The 13,457-nt window shown below is 34.0% G+C and overlaps 1 protein-coding gene across 3 annotated transcripts in view; it reads right to left on the reverse strand.

The window, feature by feature from the left end:
• The window catches only part of LOC105219978 (serine protease easter-like), a 40,147-nt gene extending 37,806 nt beyond the window's left edge, over positions 1–2,341 (reverse strand). Inside the window, exon 1 of one of the 3 annotated variants that reach the window (XM_054227157.1) lies at positions 2,130–2,341. In XM_054227157.1, coding sequence (XP_054083132.1) covers positions 2,130–2,199 — 70 coding nt within the window. In that variant the 5' untranslated portion in view covers positions 2,200–2,341. Of the gene's footprint in view, positions 1–1,859; positions 2,015–2,129 lie in introns of those variants that run through there. The other 2 variants (XM_054227155.1, XM_054227156.1) reach the window with 2 other exon arrangements.
• Positions 2,342–13,457: the final 11,116 nt, after the last annotated feature.

Consider the following 13,457-nt stretch of genomic DNA (forward strand, 5'->3'; position numbering starts at 1 on the left):
CCATACAAAGGATAGGTTGAAAATTACTAAAAGTGCGTTAACTCACTAACGAAAAACGTCAGAAACACAAAATTTTACAGAAGAAATAGCAGAAACTAGCTGCACTCAGATTTTATTACAAAATGGAAAATGGGCGCGGCATTGCCCACTTATGGGTCAAAAACCATACCTACAGGAACTACTCGACAGATTTCAATGAAATTGAATTCCATCTCATTCCTTCACTCTATAATGTATATACATATGTATGTAACCAATGAAGATAGTGGAAAAAAACTTTGCACAAATACTGTATATGATCTGTGGCCTTGCTTGTGTAAAAATTGTCGAAATCGGACTAACATTTTTCAAGGCACCGGATATTGAACCTGAAGAACTCAGTGGCTAAGGTAATTTTTCACCGAAAAAATATTAAAATCGGGTTATAACTTCCCCTACCTCCTTTATACCTAATTATAGGTTTTTCAAAAATATGGTGGGCTTTATTCCGCATATATGTATTGGTTAATATGTGAGATATCTTAGCAAAATTAAGTGAGCGTATAGTCTTGGATATAGCGTACCTTGCTGGTGAAAATGAATGAAATCGGTTCAGAAATTACATCAGCCCTCATATACTATATATATATATGACGTTTTTCGTTTTTCTATTAAACTTTATGCAGAATTTATGGGAAAATTTGTATGTTATATTAATAAAATTTCTTCAATAAAATACGAGAGTATAAAATATTCGGTTGCACCCGCACTTAGCCTCCTTCCTTACTTGTTTTTTTATTATTAGCCAATAAATGAGTTTAGTACTTCCTACCTCACTTTCCGAATCTGTGCAGTGCAACAACCGAATCATCTCTAGAAAAATCAACATTACTCTTATTGCTAATGTGTAATAGTTTCAGTAAATGCTTGATTTCCATTTTAAAAAGGAAATATTCTAAACAACCTCACTGTTGTACAGCTACCGGACAGCTTAAGTAGAAAAATAGATGAAATAAGCACACACAAAAACAAACTAATGTTGATTTAAAACACCACTATCGTAAAACGACATGTTATGTAAAACGACACATTTCATATACTTTATGATTTCAATTTTATTATAAGCACTTATGTCCATTTAAGTTATGGAAATTTGAAAAACTGTTTTCAACATAATGGCTTAAGTAAACATAAGATGATTGTGATTATATTCAATTTGCTGAATATTGTCCAGTAAATATTCAGTTTATGTTGACTTCAAATTTTATAAAAAAATATATTAATAACCGACACAACAAAAAACTTAGGTTTATTTGAAATATTAAGACTTGTGAAATATGCTCAAAAGGTATGGAACTTAAAAAATAAACCGTGATAACTTAAACGATAAAAATTAGAACGATAATAAAAACGAAGAATTTGAAAACGGATTGGATTAAAATGTGTAAGAAGATGAGCCAAAATATGTGAATTAACTCGATTTTGACTTAACTTGGCTTAAGATGTTATAATGTATTGCCACAGATATAAAGATTTATAACTAAGCCATAAATAAAGCTATGAAAGTAAAATTTGGAAGAAAGGATCGCAAGATTTCGAATAACAATCTAATTGGAAATGTTGTTTGGTATCATGTATTACAATTAATGTTTTCAATTGTTTAAAGATATCAATTTAGGCCTTTATGATTTAATAGATTTCTTATAATAATGAAATAACACCAATAAATAAATAAGCATAAAAATCATTGTTTAATGAAAACATTAAAAAAATTCTGACTTCTCAAATTCAGGTTACATAGTTCTCATTGGGTATTCTTACTTTGTAAGATGTTTACACCAAATTTCTTAGCATTCGAGGCCTTGAACTCCAATACTAACTTTTTAAGAGCACTTTGATTGAATTCTCTGTCTCGTCATATTGATCATTAGAACCGTTAGGTGCGCTATATATTTTAAAATTTATTTAAGAAAGATAAAATTCTCTTGTAACGGCATTGCACTATTTCCAAATGAAATCTATGAACACATTATATTAGATACATATTTACATTTTATTTAAATTTCACTTATATACACAAATTGATGATAAGACATTAATGGCTTTAAGATTGCTCACAGTTTCACGGTTCGCAAATTCACAAACCTTACCCGCAGAAACTACATTGAAAACACTGCAAGTTAATGCAAGTAGAACAGCGATATTCCTTATGGAGTTCATTTTCGTTTCAACCCACTATTAAGTATATCTCTATATGTATGTAACTTCGATTCCAATAAAAAAAAATCAGATAATGAGAGCACTGTATTTCACAAGCGTCGATTATCAACGGGCTTTAAATCCACACTGATGGAATCATACAAATACGCTGGGTATGTAAGGAGCATACATACGTACACGAATGCACTCGCTTCGTGGTTGACACATTTATGAACACACAAACGTATGTATATATATTTAAATAATCATTTCATAAATATCAAATTGACATTGTAACCTTTGTTATTTATTTGTAATTCCCTAATAGATATCGCTCATTAAATGTTTTAACACAATTTCCAGGAAGTGAAGAGGTCATCTTACTATATTCACCCATTCGAATTATATGTTGGCAGCTACTCCCGAACTAATTCTTTATAAATGTATCATAATGGAAACTTTAAAGTCACGTCATGAAGTCAGAAAATTCCCGTAGTAGTATCGACAACGCGCCTTGAAAGCATCATGCTGAAGCATACACTTGCGATATATTTCCGGCCAGAAGGACATTAGTGGTACTAATTTAACGTCGCCATTATACATAAATGGCCCGTTGGAAATATGGCAATATAAGTTAAATAAGCGCTCTTTGGCAATATTGTGGCAATATCAGCTGATTGTGAATTAATTGTAAACATGCCATGAATATCAATGAAATTGGTCTTGCATATTTGCAAGATTGTCGTAAAATAAAATGCGTAGGCATGACTTATGCCTGATCTTTGCAACGGAATGGAGGTCTATCTCTGCTTTCATCCAATTTGTGATTATAGGGCAATAATTGAACCACTTCAAAGGGCCCAATTATGCATACTTGGCATAGCATTGCCATTCATGAGTACTAACACATAAATAATCTGTTAAGTATGTTTTACATGAACATATATTATTACGGAGCGCATAACTAGGAAGTCTGTTGACCTTTGAATTCTAAGTTTAGTTGGCATTTGACCTGCTCTCATTCACTCATTGATTCAATTCTGACATTGATCTGTTTCTCTTTTAATTGCCATTGCTTCAATTATGAGACTGTACCAGAATTATATCAATCAACCTTCAAGAATAGAAAAAAGTTACAATAATTGGACAAAAAGTACTTTTTTCAAAACAATTAATTTAAAACACATAGTCCTTAGCACCCTGAATGTGTTATGTACCGAATTTTGTTAGAATTGCTCGAGTAGTTCCTGAGATATGATTTTGAACCCATAAGTGGGCGGAGCCACGCTTATTGTCCATTTTTTATACCAAGTTTAACATACATAGCTATTCTGTACCACCTTTACAATAAAATTTAGGATTTGTGGTGTTTTTCCTTACTAAATTAAAGCACTTTTAGTAGTTTTTAACATAAAATTGGTATTGGAGATGGGCGTGGTTATAATCCGATTTCCTCCAAGTTCATGCTGTATAATGAAGTGCCTAAAGAAAATGACAGAAAATTTGGTTGATACAGCTTTAGCAGTTTATGAGATGTTCACAAAAAACATAAAGCCACGCCCACTTTCCCAAAAAAAAAATATCATAATATACATCTCCCTAATGTGATCCTTTTTACCAAATTTTGTTTATATAACTTTATTTATGGCTTAGTTATAGCACTTTACAAGGCAAATTTGACCTTGAAGACAAAAGGATGGAGTTAGTATATGCATATATCTGCAAATTTCTGCAGCTAACTTTAATATTTATATTAACTTAAAGGACCTTGTATACGATCAAATAATCACGTCAAGCATTGCATATGTGTGAGTAATGTTCACTCGTGTTTTGCCCGCAATACATTTTAAAATTAATTTTTTTATTTTATATTTACTCTGAATGAGTTCGGTTGTCATGTAAACATCGGGCGATGATATGCTTTTATTGGCATCTTCTGGAATTTTATTTAAAAAATATTACTTTTTAAAACAAATTCCTTAAAATAAATTCCATTGCTTCCTCTTCTCATCCCGATTACTACTACTACTACGTCCAATATACCGTAATATGCAATTAATTTCGTCAGCGCATCCGGCCATGTTGAACGTCAGAAGGCAAATGAACTTTTTTTCTTCAAGCATGATGTGCTGAACACGTAGAAGACGACAAGCGACGAGCGACATCTGTCAAATATTAAAATACACGCGTTCTTAAGGTCCAGACCCAAAACTGGCTGGCTTTACTTGCTTTCGTTTACTTTGCGTACTTTGAATGCTTGTACTCGTATTACCAATTGAGCGCTTTGAACGCTTTGAAAATAATGTCACAATCACTATTGCCACACACCTAATAATTTGTACATCAAAAAATCAAACAAAACTTGCCAATAGTTTCATGTTAAATGTTATATTATTATAAACTCTTTGTAAATTTCTACATACTTACATCAACTATTTTAAATATTCTACGTTTTAACTATTTGTACTGGCAAACGCCAGTAATTTATGTGATAAATTTTTGTGTGCCAATGTAGCAACAAAAAAATTACAGAAACTGGTACATTTCACCCAAACTGGCAACCCTAGTTACAATATCAAATGTCAAAAGCGCCAGAAGCGCTGGCAAATAGAGCATAGATCTATTCGTAACTTCAAGTGCTTGAAGCAAAGCTCCATTTGGCCTCTTTTCATATGCTCTAGTATAGTTCTATTCAGTTTTGACAGTTCTCACAGCAAAGCAAGTAAAGCCAGCCAGCATTGGGTCTGGACTTTTATGGGCACAGATTTTTTGACAACAGCACGACTACGCGACAACTGGCTTGTAGTTGTCGCTAAATTAAAAATGTTTCTAATTTTGGCGACGACAATGGGCAGCTGTAGAGTTGCCACTAATATGTGAAATGTACAATTATTAAAAGTTATAACAAATTTGACGTTATTTTGCCAGCAGAAACGTAAAATACCTTTGATATATCATTTATAATAACAATCGATTATTTAAAACAAATAAATCGTCAGTTTCTACACTTTTTGCACAAATAATTTCATTTTAAACTAAATATGTAAATTTTATTGAATTGAAATATTTTAGTACGGCAACAATGAAATTGCTGTTTGATATGTCGCTGCCGTCTTCAAAATGTTCAAGACGCTGGCTTCAGAGCGTCATTTGTGATCAGCCGTCTCTACGTCGTGTTGTGTCGTCGTCTTTGTGGTCAGCACTTTAATGGAGACGATCAAATTTGCGGTCGGCGAATTAAAATATTAAAAATTTTAGATTTTCATCAAGCAGAGCCGACAACAAATCTGTGTAGCGTACGTATAGCCGACAAAAGCCGACGAGACCAATACACTTTGAGCTCTTTCACACGGATGAACTTCTGTGGCGGCAATTATTACTTAATAGGAGAGGGGGCGGCGAAGAGAGGACAATCGCGCCGAGCCTGCGGTGTTCGGCAACACTCTTTGTGTTTTTATTCGTAACAGCTCGCTGTTATGTAGCAGTGTTGCATTTGCGAACATTTTAAAATTAATGTATAAATTATATTTGAAAATTTTAATTTTATAATTTATTTTTTTCTATGTAGTTTGGAAGTTCATATAGAAATATGCATAATAAATAGAGAATAACGATAATTAATTGGAGGATGGAGCCATATCTAGAAGTTCACGTAAGTGAGAAAAGTTTCTGACTGCCATTCACTTGGGAGTGGCCAGGAACGATTCTTTTGCATGTGGCTCAAGCAGCTAACGACTTCCGGCCTTAGACCAAGTATCCTCTGGGTAGCCAACAGACATTCGTCTGGAAGCGAGCTAAAGTGAGAAGGCGAATACCGCTTATTCGGTTGTGCGTAGGGTTTGGGACCCACCACATAAAAACGAATAACCAATGAATAAGAAGCAACAGCCTCGGATGAGACACCCCCCTTTTTATGACGACCACTGCAAACGTATAAAGGACTATGATTTAAGGGCTTGCACATGGAATGTCCGGACCCTTAATTGGAAAGGTGCCTCTGCCCAGCTGGTTGATATCCTCGTAAGAGTAAAGGCTGACATCACCGCAATCCAAGAAATGCGATGGAGGAGCGCAAAGTCGGGGTGGGATTCGTGGTGGGAGAGAGACTCGGTCGTCCAATCCTGGCATTCACTCCGGTGGATGAACGTCTAGCCACAATCCGCATCAAAGCGAGGTTCTTCAACATATCACTGATTTGCACCCTGTTGGCGCGCTGTTGTGGACTCGGCTATAACCGCTTAAGCGATTTCTACGCCAGTCAAGAAGAAGAAGATAAAAATTAGTTAATGATATATATTTTTTTATGTGGAAACGATGCTTACAAGAAGTTGAGAAAATTATATTAAAGAGAATGGGAGAAAAACACGAACATAGTTGTCGAACACAAATTCCTCATGTAAACGCAATGGGCGACTGCAAAAGAGAATCGCCCGAGAATTTGCAACAGAAGGCCTTTAAGACAACCACAAATACACTGGACAAAAAAATCTAAGGGGGAGAAAAACTAAAAGATTAACTAAACACAATAAAGACGTATGCAAAATATCAAAAAAAAAAACAAGGTAAAGAAACGCATTTATTTAAAAAGAATACAACACAGAATAGCTTTTATTATTATTTTACTATGAATACATTTCACTTAAAAATACATTTAAAATCATTCAAATTTAGGAATGTAAATATTCGATAGACCCCTGTGAATTTTCCCTTTGAAGTGGCCATACACGATACACATGTGTGTTCGATCTGTTATCGTGTATGGCTACTATTAGTTGAGAAGTATTCGTTGCGCTATGAGAATGAACATGTACTCGCGTCTTCGATTCTATTTTTAAAAAGTCCATTTAGATTTCCATTAATAACGTACTCAAATATGTAGACGTCGGGAATCTAGGAAGACAAAGTGACGGTGGAAGCAAATTATTGAATGGCAGTTATTACATCGGCGATATCCCCGCCGCCAGTTAGTAGAATATAAAGACAAATGTAAATTAGCGTTATCTAAAGCCCGGGTGCATATAAAACACATTCGGAATTTTGGGCAATCGATGGAGATTACTGTATTCAACAATAAATGCTTTCCCAAAGAATGAAGATAAAATTGGTTTAGCTACAGTAGTAGGAATTACTTCACCCTTGAACATGCTTACCAATCAGTAGGCAATATTATATTCATGTGATGTTAGGCGTGTTTTATTTGACCAGCAAATTGAGCTATTGCTTAGTTTGTATGGAAGACTTAGCCAACATAATTATAGCTGTAATCGATTGGTCACTTCTCGGCTCGCAATCTTCAACAACAAAGTTATATACATATTTGATTTCGTACAGGAGAATATGCGGATACTTGTTTTTGTTTTACATGTGTAAACTATTCACAATGGTAAAAACGAGAAAAGGACACATTTTTGACAAAAATGTCAATACAAACATATATGTTTGTTGTTTTTACTTTTAAATACATTTTTATTTATTAAATAAAAGGTAAGTTATAGACGCAGCTCGAAACAAAGAAATAAAATAATTATTTTTGTGCAGATTTAAGTAAAAAACCACCAAAGAGAATGGTTCAGCACTATTTCGCACGATTAAGAGGACATTTTAGCGCAGGCCAGCACGATTCTGATTACTTTGGCGGTCGGGGTTTTATTGGACTTATAGTTTTTAAAATATTCATGTTTAAAAGTCCAATTTTTTCTATAAGTAACACATGGAATTTCACACACTATAACACTATTTTTTCACATTTTTCACTTCACATATTGAAAATTACACTATTAACATTCAATTTAATTCAAAATATAGATTTATTTAAGATTTTTTAGGCAAAAATTACTTATTTTAAAAATCACTTAGCACACTAATAGCTGAAAAGGTTTCTGTGTTTACAATTATGTGGAAAACGAGCGTTGCCACATGTTAGAAACCATAGATGATAGATTTTTTAATGACTGTGTTTTATTTATTAGCATATCATAGTTTTTTGTCGTAGAACTCTCTTCTGCATCCAAAATGTATATAAAAAATCTTTCCAGGGATGTCCAAAGTTTTTTTCGCGTAAAACTCCTTTCTGCACTGGCGGCCTTGGGCCGCGCTTTAAAATAATAACCCTGGTCGAGCCAAAACCGGGGGTGTTCGAAGTTTTTCGCGTAGAACTGCTTTCTGCACAGGCGGCCTTCGGCCGCGCTTCAAAAAAATTACCCTGGTCGAGCCAAAACCAGGTGTGTTCGAAGTTTTTTCGCGTAGAACTCCTTTCTGGTGAAGCCAATACAAGTGTTAGCAAAATAAACGGCTGTCCTCGATATGATTTTTAAAAATTTATTTTGTTAAATAAATGAGGAATTTTGGCAAAAAAGAGGAATTTTCACAAAAAGAGGAATTTATGGATGAATTTATATATATACCATATGTCGAATGAATAATGAAAATTATTAAGAACTCCTGTCGATGGTGGAACCCCTAATAAAAAAAGAGGATACATTCATGAGAGACGCAATTACGCCCCATGAACGTTTTTCGGCTATATATACTATAGCAATTCCTCATGCCATTAATACGTTTTTTCACAACATCTATAGTAGCCCTCGAATCAAATTCTTTATATTTTGTTAAAAGAATTTCCCAGCTTTGTAAACGCTTTAATTTATTTTTGTAGTTGTCATTTTTTACTTCCCATAATATTTTTTCATTTCTAAACACTTCGATAAAATCGCGCCAAAACTCATTATCTGTTAAAGCCATTGTGTGCGCACTACCTATCGCTCTGAATTCTTTCGAAGTATGAGGTTCTGTCTGCATTGCGTACAATAAACGGACATACATGTCGCAACAACCAACTGAAAAATTGAAACATTTCAATTTTCTTCATGCTTGTGTGCAGACCTAAAATTTGGTATGCAGACCCGGCTCCACACGATGCGACGGTATGTCATACTTGACATGTAGTACAGACAAGTCTGCAAGTGTATTCAGTGCTTAACACATATGCACTGTTTGACGCAATTATTTGATCGTCTCCAGGGCACTTAAGGGAAAAGTTGAAAGCAACCACGGGTGGTAATGTGTCAGTTCTCCGATAACTGGAAAGTTTTTTTTATCGAAGTGGCAGGCCTAAATGACAGAGACGACTTAAATTGTCTTAACACTCCCACAAAGTAATAATTAATCAGGTGGTTCCGTGGGAGAGTTTTTGTGTTGTGAGTAGGTTAGGTTTAGCGGATTAAAGTTCCGTATTCCGATGCTTCCCCCTACTATAAAAAAAACTTACACAAACATGAGGACATCTCACTGGACACCATTACACAATAACTCTAACAAAAGGGATCGACAATTGGAAACAACATAGGCGATGACAAGCGACGAGCGACATCTGTCTAATATTAAAATACACGCGTACTTATGGGAACAGCTTTTTAGACAATAGTACAACTTCGCGACAAAAGGGTTGAAGTTCTGGCTGTCGCCAAATTAGAAATGATTATAATTTTGCCGACGAAAATGGCCGCTGTAGAGCTGCCATTAATATGTATTCAAAGTTCTAACAAGTATGACGTTATTTTGACAGCAGAAGCGTAAAATAGCCTTGATATATCATTAATAATAACAATCGATTATTTAAAACAAATAAATATACCAATTTTTACATTTTTTGCACAAATAATTTCACTTTAAACTAAATACATATATAAATTTTATTGATGTGAAAGAAAGCAACAATGAAATTGCTGTTTGATATGTCGCTGCCGTCTTCAAAATGTTCAAGACATCAAAGCGACATTTGTAATCCACTGTCGCTACGTCGTGTCATGTCGTCGTCTTTGTGCTCAGCACTAAACGAGCACCTACGATGGGACACTACGATAAATAAACGACGATAAAATCAGTCTGCAAACGGCAGTTGACTGAGCAGGTTGATGTGAGCGGAACTATATATTTTCAGCCCTATGCACTTGACAAAATAACAAAAAATTTGAAAATTGTTTCAAATTTTTATCAAGTAAGAAATTTTTTGGTATTCTGTGACAATTTTGATAAAATAAAAAGCTTCAGTACGCATAGCTTTTCCCACACATGTGGGAAACAAAATAATGTAAACAGAAACAGCTGATTTCTGATTTCTGAATTTTTTTTAAATTATTCTATTCCGCAAGTTTTCACATGATTTTCAATATTTGTTGCAAAATAGTTAATAATTTAACTTCAATTTCACAATAATAATAATCTTTGCTCTTAGTCTAGACGTGAGGTTTCTGAGAGTCGCCAAATATTCCATGCTCCGAATCTGGCCCTATTTCATGCAAAAGATCATTATTTGGATGAGTGTTTGTTTTAATCGAGATTTCTTCATTGTGGCTTCGTTGATACGTTTGGTTTACGATTGACCGATTATCTGATGACGAGATATCGACTGAAGCTTCCCAGACCAGATGCAAAGTATTTGGTTTGGTTTTACAACCCCATTTACTCTATATAGATGATAAGGTTATACCGCCTTTACTTGGTGGCCAGACCCTCTTTAACCTCAAACGGGGAGTGCCGCGCGTAAATGAGGTTGATTGATTATCTGAAGGCAGAGGCTACATATTCGCTTTATTAGCAAAATTTTGCTAAACTGTAATCGTATGCAATATATAGAAATCAATATCGTCAAAGTTACCCTCATTATCTTAATTTTTTATACAAAAAAGGTAAACAGAAACTTCTTAATATAGAAATGGTTCAATAACGCGAGCCATCAACATGTTCATATTTTTCCTCTTTGTATAAAATAACGACAAATGTAAAATATCTTTGCTTTGCTTTTATGCTTTTTACAAAGAGATTTTACTTCTTAACAATTTGTAAAGAAAAAAGCTTTTTATTTTAGACACAGAATACGAAATGCTTGATAAATTTCAATTTTTTACAAATTAGAAATTTGTTGAATTTGTAAAGTGCACAGAATAGGGCTGTTTATTTATATTTGAAATAAAAACTATTATTTCATTGTAAAATATCACTAAATGGTTATTTGAAATTATTATATTACCCATTTTAATACAATTTCTTCTAACTATAAAATACAATTCTTTTTTTACATTTATTAGCACGAACACATATGTATTTGAATTTTGTAATCGTTCGGCACCGACTTCGCTCAAACTCTGCTAGCAGAGCATTGTAGAAACCTACAAGTAAGAAATCTAAAGCACATTGATGATAAAACAAATAAATCGACCATTTTTACATTTTTTGCACAAATAATTTCACTTTAAACTAAATATGTGAATTTGATTGAAGAGGAAGATTTTAGTACGGCAACAATGAAATTCCTGTTTGATATGTCGCTGCCGTCTTCAAAATGTTCAAGACGCTGGCTTCAAAGCGACATTTGTGATCAGCCGTCGCTACGTCGTGTCGTGTCGTCGTCTTTGTGTTTAGCACTTGAAAGAAATTGGGACATGAATGCAACAGAATGAAAGAAACCGATAGGCATTCGGTGCGGGTTTTCGTGCGTAATATACTACTAACAATTAAGGAAAGGCTAAGTTCGGGTGCAACCGAACATTTTATACTCTCGCAATTTATTGTTATATTTTTATTAAGATAACACACAATTTGACCCAATTTGAAAATCCTATAATTAGGTATATGAGAGCTAGGGGAAGTTACACTATTAGAAGAAAAATATTTCCTCTAAATTAAATTAAGATACCTGAGAGATTTACCGAAATTTTCGGTGAAAAATTGCCATGGGGCACTGAAATCTTTATATTCGATATTCGGGGCTTTGAAAAGTTATGGTCCGATTTCGACAAATTTTTCACAAGATCATATACAGTATTTGTGTAAAGTTTTTTTTCGCTAACTTTATTGGTTCCTTATTTATATATTATAAAGTGAAGGAATAAGATGGAGTGCAAAATTGTGTTACATGGGAAGTTGTCGTGGTTGTGAACCGATTTCATCCATTTTCCACACTTGTCATCAGGGTGTCAATAAAATATTATATACCGAATTTCATTAGAATCCGTCGAGTAGTTACTGAGATAAGGTTTTTGACCCATATGTGGGCGATGTCACGCCCATTTTCCATTTTGTAAAAAAATCTGAGTGCAGCTTCCTTCTGCAATTTCTTCTGTAAAATTTAGTATTTCTGACGTGTTTTGTTAATGAGATAACAACCCACTTTTAGTAATTTTCAACCTAACCTTAGTATGGGAGGTGGGCGTGGTTATTATCCGATTTCAACTAATTTCATGGTGTGTGGTGGGGTACGAAAGAAACCGACTACAGAAAGTTTGATATATATAGCTTTATTGGTTTGCGAGATATATACGAATAACCGATTTAGGGGCGGGGCCACGCCCCCTTCCCCAAACAAATTACATTCAAATATGCCCCTTTCTAGTGCGATCCTTTCTTTCAAATTTTACTTTTATAACTTTATTTATGGCTTAGTTACGACACTTTATGTGTTTTCGGTTTCCGCCATTTTCGAAAGCAACCCTCTCACGGTCCCAAGGAACATGTGTTCCAAGTTTCATCAAGATATCTCATTTTTACTCAAGTTATCCGTTGCACGACGGACGGACAGACATTCGGATTTTGACTCGTCTCGTCGCCCTCATCATTTTGATATATATAACCTTATATCTAACTCGTTTAGTTTTATGACTTACAAACAACCATTATGTGAACAAAACTAATACTCTCTTAGCAACTTTTGTTGCGAGAGTATAAAAAGGCACTTCGCGCGGGTGTCATGCAGGTTTTGGCAGCTTTTCAAATATTTTTCGTGTTTTTTGAAATTACAAAGAATAATTTATATGGTTTTGATCAAAGTGTATTCAACAAAGTGAACTAAGTATTTGAAATACCCGTTTTTGACAATAAAATAGTAAACATTTCATGTATTTGTTTACATTAACCGGTCTTTTTTATCTTGAACATTATATTGTACATTGATAAAATTGTTTGCAATTTATCAGTTGGAGCACAAAACATTAGTAAATTGCTTCCATGAGTTGTTTTGCATAAGCAGAAAGTATTCGGCATTTTCTTTTATTCATTTAAAAAATTTCTAAATGTATCTCGAACACATTATGCAAAATTTCATCAAGATCGGTTGAGTAGTTTTCGAGAACAACAACTTTGACAACCGACTTTGAAAACATGGTTCCGAGAAAAACGCGTTTAAAGTTTGAGGAACAATAATAACTGATTTGGAGCGCACACCTTCCAAAGGTTTTATCTTGGAAACTATTATTCAGATCGACTTGAAAATTTAGGATATATTA

Source organism: Zeugodacus cucurbitae, chromosome 3, assembly GCF_028554725.1.
Source record: "Zeugodacus cucurbitae isolate PBARC_wt_2022May chromosome 3, idZeuCucr1.2, whole genome shotgun sequence".
NCBI classification, from domain to species: Eukaryota; Metazoa; Arthropoda; class Insecta; order Diptera; family Tephritidae; genus Zeugodacus; species Zeugodacus cucurbitae.